Source organism: Nanorana parkeri, unplaced genomic scaffold (genome assembly GCF_000935625.1).
Source record: "Nanorana parkeri isolate BGI_ZX_2015 unplaced genomic scaffold, ASM93562v1 scaffold198, whole genome shotgun sequence".
Lineage (NCBI taxonomy): Eukaryota > Metazoa > Chordata > Amphibia > Anura > Dicroglossidae > Nanorana > Nanorana parkeri.
The window spans coordinates 492,785-502,436 of NW_017306466.1; the positions used below are offsets into that span (position 1 = coordinate 492,785).

Genomic DNA, 9,652 nt, shown 5'->3' on the forward strand with positions numbered 1-9,652 from the left:
TTTGGTGGGCTGTGCAGAATCTATGTTGGGCTCTGCCAGCACATTCCTCTTACCTTGCACGGCCTGACCTCTTTGGAACACGGCCTCCTCATCCTCGGTGCTCGACACGGTCTCCTTGTCATCTTCGCCGCCCGACTGGAGCTTCGGCGACGCCTCCCGCCTCCTCTGTCAGTGTCTCTGCCCCCCGCCTCTTCCATCTCGGGGGCCACTCGAAAAATAATTTCTCTCATGGGGGCCGTCTGCCACATTTCATACTTTAAAATAAAATGTAACTATATCCAGTTTTAAAGGAGAACTATGAGGGGGGTGCTTTTCACTCACCTCATAGTTCTAGCCGACCTGTGACAATGAGACTGTCACAGGTCGGCCCAGTAGATCGGGAGGTGAGCGAACACATAGCGGCGTTCGCTCACTTCTCGATCCTGTCACGGCTCTCTGCTGTGATAGGGAAGGGGCAGGATTCCCCCCTCCCCGCTCCGATCCTCCAGCGCTGACTGGCGGAACGGACGGGGCGGGGCCAGCTGGCTCTGCCTCTAGATGCCAGCTGTCAGTCACGCAGCTGGGCGGATCCAGACATAATTGTCGGGATCCGCTTCAGCATCTCAGTATACCGCGAGCTACTGAGCTTAGGGTGACGGGAGGATGCTAGTTTGTGTCCTCCCGTTACCCTTAGGAGGACTATGGGGAAAAGCCCTAACCGCATAGTTCTCCTTTAAGTAGTACAGACACCAATATACTCACAATAAGGCCCCTTTCATATCTGTAGGTTTAGGTGCGATTAGGGATTCCTGCATCAGAAACGTGCGTTTTACTGCATCAGAAATCCCTAATCTGGTGTTTACACGCGGTAGCTATCCCCTATTCAAGTTAATGATCAGGTGACAGCCGCTCCATGTAAACTCCTACACACCGCATGTAATGGAATGTGATATGATTACATGTGGTTAGAAAACACTCTCCCTGAATGCACAATCGATGCGTCCAGGGAGAGTGATTGATTCCTAACTGAATGTAAACATATCACGTATCTTTACATGCGGAGACGGTAGCTATCCCCTATTCAAGTTAATGATCAGGTGACAGCCGCTCCATGTAAACTCCTACACACCGCATGTAATGGAATGTGATATGATTACATGTGGTTAGAAAACACTCTCCCTGAATGCACAATCGATGCGTCCAGGGAGAGTGATTGATTCCTAACTGAATGTAAACATATCACGTATCTTTACATGCGGTGTGCAGGCGTTTACATGCAACTTCTGTCACCTGATTGTTAACTTAGGTGACAGCTGCCATTTGTAAACGCCAATTTAGGGATTTCTGTTGCAGGAAAACGCAAGTTCCTGACGCAGAAATCCCTAATTGCACCCAAAAAAAAGGTGTCAATGCAGTCTATTACACTTCTACTCCCCCCCCACACCTAAAAAAAATACAACCCCTGTACATATATATACACACGCACGCACGCACACACACAACCCCAGTCCGTGCACCCCCAGCCCAGACTTTACCAATCAATTCTTCACAATCCTTTCAGCCAGCGTTCACTGAAAGAGCGCTGGCCGCAAGGATCCGAGTGTCGGCGCAGATTCAGCTACACGGTCTGCATCCGACAGAGATGTAGACCATGTCCGCAGCTGCGATCTCTCCTGTCAGCTCTCTCTCCTCCCGACCGTTCTGTAGCTGCAGCAGCCGGGAGGAGAGAGCTGACAGGATGGGTCGCAGCGGTGGGGACCTCAGCACTGCCTGCCACGATCCCCTCCACAGCTCATCTGACGGCACCATCTCCCCTCCCCCGCACCCTTCAGTGGCCAGCAGCTTAGACGTATACACCAAACACATGCTTAAACTTACCTTTTTCTGGCAGTCTTCAGGCAGTTTTTTCTTCCTTAGCAGGAGGGGGGGGCGGCGACATTGATTTGCATATGAATTAGCCGCGGCTTATTGATATGCAAATCACAGCGGCCCATTAATATGTAAATATCGCGGCCGGGACAGGGGACAGGAAAAGCGCAAGCAGCTCCGGAGAGGAGAGCACAGAGTATAAACTAGAGAGAGCTGGGTGAGGAGGTGTTTTCTGGCCTCCCCCACCAGCTCCCTCTAGTGTCTACTGTGTAGTAGTGCCGGCTCTGCTAAGAAGTACACACAGCTTCGACACACGCCTGTCCCATCTGCTGTGACACCTCACGGTGAACAGTGCACCCTCTTTGCAGCCAATCACCTTCTAGATAAACAAAGCTCCTCTCCAATCACCAACCACTTTGTTGGCCTGTCCTCTCCCACCCCGTCCACTCATTGGCCGTGATGATGGCTCAACAAATGCTATGTAATCCTTGAATTCCTCTCCCATTGGAAGCCGCTGAGAAGCTACTGCTTGCGCGGCTGCTAATACGGGACTTGCTTAACTCTTTCTGCTGCCAGCGGGAGTAAACTTACAGAAGTTACGGTGCCACCTGCTCTGCCTACTGCAATAACTTAAAAAAGTTAAGGGCTTGTACAAGCGTCTAGACTCTAGGCCAATCCGATGCGGCGGGGAGGTTCCAATTGCATCGTGATTGGTCGGAGGTAGGCTGTCGTTCGCGGGAGATATGTGAGGTAATTAGCAGCGCTGTGAGGGAGGAAAGATGTCCACCGATGGCAAGAATCTGGTCCGCTCACCCAGCGGGCTCCGCATGCTTCCCCTGCAAACACAGCGTGCAGCAGCCCCTTCTGCCTAGAGGAGCCACAGTGGGGTAATGACACGCTGCCCGGCTCCATGCTAGCAGAAGTACTGGTATCAGTATTCAGTATCAGCGAATACCAAAGATAAATATTGGTACTCGTACTCGATACCGAAAGAAACAGTATCGGTGCATCCCTACCAAAAACACAAATAACAGTGTAGAACTTAAAACAAATACAAAGTGTAAAAACACTCCTCTGGTAATACTGTGACATTTGCTTTGAATAACACACAGTCTCATTAAGTGCCCTTTAATATCAGTGTCCATGTATCCAATCCACCGAAGTAAAATTCTGATTGTATACACCACCACTCAGTGAAAATGACACCGTTAGGCGCAAAAGCCGATGAAACACCATAAAGAGATCTTGCTCACCTTTCCATATGGCCCTCACTAAAATATGTTAGTGTGATCTCACCAGCATTCCTTTCTTACTAGGGATAGAAATGATTTTTCTCCATAGAAGATGTTTGACCCCCTGGCATTCACCTGGATCCAGCTCAGCTCACATACAGATAAAGAAGACGGTACGTAACATCATTCTGTATAACAATGAATATTTATTACAAATAAAAACCAACTCACAAGACATCCAACAAACAAGAGTATATATCTCGATTCAGAATCCCTCAGCCCAGCAATGGTCAAAAGTTTATGCACCAGCAATAACCCCAAAGCCCCGACTGATCTCTCTACACAGCACCTGACTGCCCTGCACTGCTTCTGGGTGTGACCTTGTAAAGCTCCACCCTACACATTACATCTAATTGACTCCATCAGGAGTGACCTCCACTCCTGATGAAGTCAAATAGACGTAACGCGTACAGTGGAGCCTTTACAACGCTGGGCTGAGGGATTTTGGATTGAGATATATACTCCTGTTTGCTGGATGTCTTGTGTATGTTCCATATGAATAGGTTTTTATTTTATTTTTGTATTTATTTTCAATAAACATTTATTGTTATACTGAACTATGTTTTGTACCTTCTTTATCTGTATGTGAGCTGATCCGGATCCAGGTGAATGCCAGGAGATTAAATATCTTCTACAGAGAAAAAAACAAACAATTTCTATCCCTATTAGGAGAGGAATGCTGGTGAGACCACACTAAAGTATTTTAGTCGTATGTAAAAGGTGAGCAAGATCACTTTATGGTGTTTCATCGGCCTTCTACTCCAGTGGTGTCATTTTCACTGAGTGGTGGTGTATATAATCAGAAGTTTACTTTCGGGGGATTGGATACACCGACACTGATATTAAAGAGCACTTAATGAGACTCTATTAAGGGGAGTGTTTTTACACTTTGTAATTGTTTTATGCACTACACTGTGATTTGTGTTTTTATTATGTTATTAGATTGTTGTTCACTTGTCAGTGTTGGCAGCTATTAATTGGTGTAGAAAATGTATTTATTTTTTAAGATTTATTGGTGCAGGATTTTTCCTAATTAGGGTGTCTTCTGTAAACTATTCATCTCCCGTCCTCCATGTAATAGAGGAAGACATGTTTGTAGTCCTGCCCTGGGGTGACAACCGTGGCTTGCACCATAGATACAATGGACAGTCTACTCCCCCGAAGACACAAGACCACCAAGTGTAAATTAAGAAAAAAATATATATCTATATATATATATAAAAAGAAAACTAATGTAGCCCTCATATCTAAGGACTGGTAAGTTCCTATCTATCTGTTTAGGCATTCAGGCAGCCACAGGTTCTGCGGTTGCCGGAATACAATAGCTGGCGTTGGAGATTCCTCCATCCATGCTGTTTAGCTGATTACACGATGAATGGCAGCTCCCATATTCTGATAGGACTCTTTTGATATTTATATTATATAATAGTATGTTTACGGTGGTGTAATTTACCTTGGCTACAGAGTACTCCGGCACACCAAAACACAGCGAGGAATGTGGGGTATGCATCAATACAGTTTTGGCTGGAGGAAAGCAGACACATCAGTAATGATTAGTAATGATGATATCAGTGAAATAATTGGGGTTTGACGGTTATTATTACATGGAAGACAGAATCATAACCCATATGGTAAAAGCATAAGAGCATCTACAGAGGTTAATAGCATTTCTGCCTTGCAGAAGTAGGGGGTCCCCGGTTTGCACCCCGGTCAGGATTTGAACTAGAGATGATGCAAGAAGTTTGCATGTTCTCCCTGTGTTTGTGTTGGTCTCCTCTCAGTACTCCGGTTTCCTCCCACAATCCAAAGACGTGCTGGAAGGTTAATTGGCTCCTGTCTAAAATTGGCCCTGTATGTATGCATGTGAGATAGGGACCTTAGATTGCAAGCTCCTTGAGGGCAGGGACTGATGTGAATGTGCATGTAAAGCGCTGCGTACATTGTTGGCGCTATATAAATACCTGTAATAAATAAAAATACAGATCAAAAGTCGATTCTATTTCTAGAGATGGCACGGTATTAATAAAGTCATGTGCCTATATAACTATACAGTTATACAGTGAGCACATATTGTCAGTTTTATTATATTACATTGTAAAGTAAAAGTCCGGCATGAAAGCAGGCATGGCAAAATGCCAAGCTGTTAAAGTAGTATGAAACTCTCAGACTAATGATTCCAGATCAAACAATTATACACTGCCCGGCAATGTAAAAAAAAAGGTAATTGCCCAAATATTTACAGTCTTCATGTTTCCAGATAGCTGGCTCTAACTCTCTCAGTTCCACTTCCCTTAACTTCTTGTTTAGTACAAGATCAAAGCACAGTCTCCAGCATATGTCCATCTACTTGCTTGGAGAATGGAGTAGGAGCAGAGAGAAGGGTAGTGGCTTGCCTTGCTGTGCCTATGTGCTTACTAACACACACAAGGTGGCTCCATAGGACCCTTCAAGGGAAAGGAGCCCCCCTAAAACTGGAAATCAGGACCAGTGCTCAAGGGACCTGCTGACTCTGCAGGAAACTAACATGTTTAAACATCAAGAAGCACCATCCATTGCCAGTGATTTCATCAGCATTTGGAATAGCTTAAAAACCTTTTAACTTGAATATCCTCTTTATGGCCATGCATTACTAACTGGCATCTCTCTGTCCAACAAGAGTGTCCATACCGGCCACTGAGTCTGTCTCCTTCAAGAGGGAAGTGGCCATTGGCTGGGCTTAGAAAAAAAAGTCAGGGAAAGTCAACCACAAGTAACAAAGTCCAATGAATCCAGAGAGAAGTATTAAAAGATTAAAATAGAGTTCAGTTGTTTTTGGCTTTTACATGTCTCCATGCTTGTTGTAGTCTACTGTCAGTGGATTATTAATGGAGAGTTGTAGAATCTAATGACACAGATTTGAGCCCTGTAATGGCATGGAGGTTGGCAGGAGGAACCACCGTAGGCAGCAGGGGACCAGGAGAGAGATTTTCTGTTGTTGTTTGTATTTCTATTGGGTAAATTCACTCTCTATAATTGTCCTGATCTCCAATGTTAAGGGGAATGAATAGGGGAATCTAACACTTTTAGTTTCTACCTGAACAGGAATAGAGGGGAAATCTTCTAATGGGAACAATTGTTCTGATGATAACTGTCTATGAGCATATTTCCCTCACATTGAAAATATATCCTCTGACTTCCTGTTGAGTGTACAAGGAAAAAAAGGGAAATCTCCCTCATTAACTGCCTCCTGGCCGGCCTTTGTAAAAATAGGGCCGGTCGGGAGCGTCCTAGATCGGAGCGGGCGTATCTAAACGTCCCGACAGCGACGCCCCCGGCGCGTGCGAGCAGGTAACTGCCTAAATTTAAAAACAGGCAGCGATTCTTACATGTTTATATACAAGCGATCCGCCGGCGGATCGCTTGTATAAGGTGCCTGTGTGTGCGTCCCCTTGTCCGCAGCCATGCAACAGCTTCTTTAGGGGGTCCTAAGTGATATCTCCATAAAGACGACCTGTCACATCTATTTGCTATCACATAGAGGGGTTTCTTAGCCCTCTATGTGATAGCAATAAAGTTAAGTGGAAAAAAAATAGGAGAAAAAAATTCAAGTTGCAAAAAAAATTCAAGTCACACATGAAAAAGAATATAAAAAAAACACAAATGTTTTTTTAATTCAGGTAAATACCACATTATGGCTACTAGGGGGACCTGAGGAGTGTAGGAAATAAATGCTTCCTTCCTACGCTCCTCAGCTCCATCTAGTGGCCATAATGCAGTATTTTCCTGAGATTACATTCAACCTTGAAAGAAAATATGCTAATAACATACATTTTTTACTCCATTCTCACAGAACGAATGTACATGCAACTTCGCAGGACAAATGGCTCTGCAAATTGTTTATAAATACACCCATATGTGTATTTAATGGTGAACTGTCAGAAAGGGGCTCAGCAAAGAACTTGGAACAGTTCCACAGACCAACATTCTGCCCTATGCTGGCCATACACTTGCAGTGCTATAGTTAATTTTGGAAGGTTTCTATCACCCTAAGTAGATTACATTTTTCAGTTTAAGTATAAAGTGATTAAAACCAACCAGAGGCATCTTCATTCAATTTCCACACCACTTAAAAAAATCTCATGAAATCCTTCCAAAAGTGACAGTAAAATTGCTCAGTGTATAACTAGTGTACATGTACCTAGCCCAGCCTTTCTCAACAAGGGGGCAATGGCACCTGGGGTTCCTTCTGGCTTCCTCCGGGGTGCCTCTAAGTTTCACAAATCGATACGGCTTTCCATGGTGCGGTTGGGCCAGCCGCCAACACCCCCATGGAAAGCAAGATGATAATCCATTCAGAAAAGGATGGAAGTTCACCTCCATCCAGGACTCTGATGTGAAAAAGGGGGGCTGTTGATGTGAAGAGGGGCTCCTGATGTGAAAGGGGGGCTCCTGATCTGAAAGGCAAGATTCTGATGTGAAAGGGGAAACCCCATTTTTTTTGTTTGTGTGTGGGGTCCCCCCTTAAAATCCATACCAGACCCCTATCTTGGATAAGGGGGACCACAGTTTTTTTTTTACATTTTTACACTTGGGCTGGGGTGCCTCGAGATTTTGCATATTTTGAAAGGGGGCCATGACTAAAATAAGGTTGAGAAACAATGACCTAGCCTGCCCACAGATCTGGTCCTTGGTGGGACAGTTCTTTATTTGACTCCCTGACAAAGTAGTTGCACATGATTGCCTAGTCCCATGACACAGGTTTATAGCGTTTCACAAACTTACTTTGCTGTGTAGACTTTTTCAAAGGCGGGGGAGCCAGTTCTTTGGAAACTCCTGGAATGTTGATTCTTCGTTTCGTTCTCAACTTTGAATGCAAAGAATACTGGGGGAAAAAAACACACAGGCATAAAGAATACAGATACAAAATGCATATAAATGTATAGCAAACCACTTTGACAAAACTGTTCAAAATAGCAAAATTGCAGCCAAAGAGCAAGTGCTTTCGGGGCCTCGGAGGGTCCCCTTCATCAGGCTCAGAGCCCCCAGAAAAGCGCTTGCATTTGAATGGCAATGTACCAATAAATGGACTATTGCTTGATTATACTTTGGAGTGCTGGTGACGTTATTTTCTTTCCGATATCACGAGAAGTCGCTGGCCAATGATTTTCAATGGAGCTGTCTTAATGTGCAGCTCCATGTCGCCCGTCGCGGTAGCAAGTCGCTCCTGCAGGACCCTTTTTTCGGCGAATTTCGCGCTATTTTTCTATCTTTTTAATGCAGCCCAACGGTGAAGGTCGCGCTACCGTCGCTGGAACGTCGCCCCGAAAGTCACGCTATGCCGGCCGCACGGATTCGCTTCAAAAGGTATGTCGCTTAGTGTGAATGGGGCCCAAGGCAGGTGTAGGCAACCTTTGCCCTCCAACTGTTGCGGAACTACATGTCCCATGAGGCATTGCAAGACTGACAGTCACAGGCATACTGTAACTCCCTGAGGCGGAAGGATTTCAGCACAGCTGGAGTGCCAAGGTTGCCTACCCCTGCCATAAGTGGTGTATTGATAAAAACAATTGCAGAGCCATTTGTCATATGAAGCTGCATGTACATTCATTCTGTGCAAATGGGACAAAAACAAATGTTATTGGCATATCTGTGGCATATTTTTTCCCATGTTGACTGTAATCAATTCATAAATGTATGTGAATCAGGAAAATACCACACTGTGGCCCCTAGATGGAGCCGAGGATCATAGGAATGAAATACTTATTTCCTATTTACCTCGCACTGTGCAGCTTTGCAGGACAAATGGCTCTGTATTATTTTTTTTTAAATACACCCCTAGAGTTTTTTCTTCAAGAAAGAACCAGGGTAAATTCCTAAATTTGACTTGGTGTCAGTTACTTGGGTCACTAATTGAACTACTAACCAAGCAGAGACTTTTCACTGTGCGTCAATTAGCTGTAATATAAATGTGAGCAGTGTCCATTGCTTGACAGTGGGGGGCCCCCAGAACTCATTTGACTCCCCATCTAATATAATTGGGCCCCCTGTGCCACCGCACAGTGTGTAATAAATGGATAGATGAAAGTGACACTAAACTCAGGAGTTAAATCTTAAAAATGCATTCAAGTACCTTAACTAGTAACATAAATGTATCTTATTTGTGTATCACCCGGCTTTAGATTCTCAAATCATCTCTGAATTGGTGCTATTATGAATGAATGGGAGTGATCTGCATCACCTCCTGTTCATTCATGATTGTGGTTATAGTAAACATACTATGTCCTCAAGTTATGAATGAACAGGAACACTCAGTATAGAGGATTCTTGTTCATTGATAACAGGGGATACAGAAAAAGAGATTTAGGGCTCTGTGCCCTCAATCTCTTTTTCTATTTTAAAAGGTAAATATCAGAGGTCTGTTTAGACCTTCAATATTTCCGCAAAGCCCCTTAAAGTAAAATAAAAATATTTAATAAAAAAATGAATGAATAACTAAAAATAAGTATTAGAAAATTTAAAAAGTTTATAAAAAA

The 9,652-nt window shown here is 44.2% G+C and overlaps 1 protein-coding gene across 1 annotated transcript in view; it reads right to left on the reverse strand.

The window, feature by feature from the left end:
- Positions 1 to 9,652, reverse strand: part of ALOX5AP (arachidonate 5-lipoxygenase activating protein) — a 28,988-nt gene that overhangs the window by 5,614 nt on the left and 13,722 nt on the right. Inside the window, exons 2-3 of the mRNA XM_018555481.1 lie at positions 7,902 to 8,001; positions 4,594 to 4,664 (exon numbers count right to left, since the gene is read on the reverse strand). Of these exons, the coding sequence (XP_018410983.1) occupies positions 4,594 to 4,664; positions 7,902 to 8,001 (171 nt within the window). The remainder of the gene's footprint in view (positions 1 to 4,593; positions 4,665 to 7,901; positions 8,002 to 9,652) is intronic.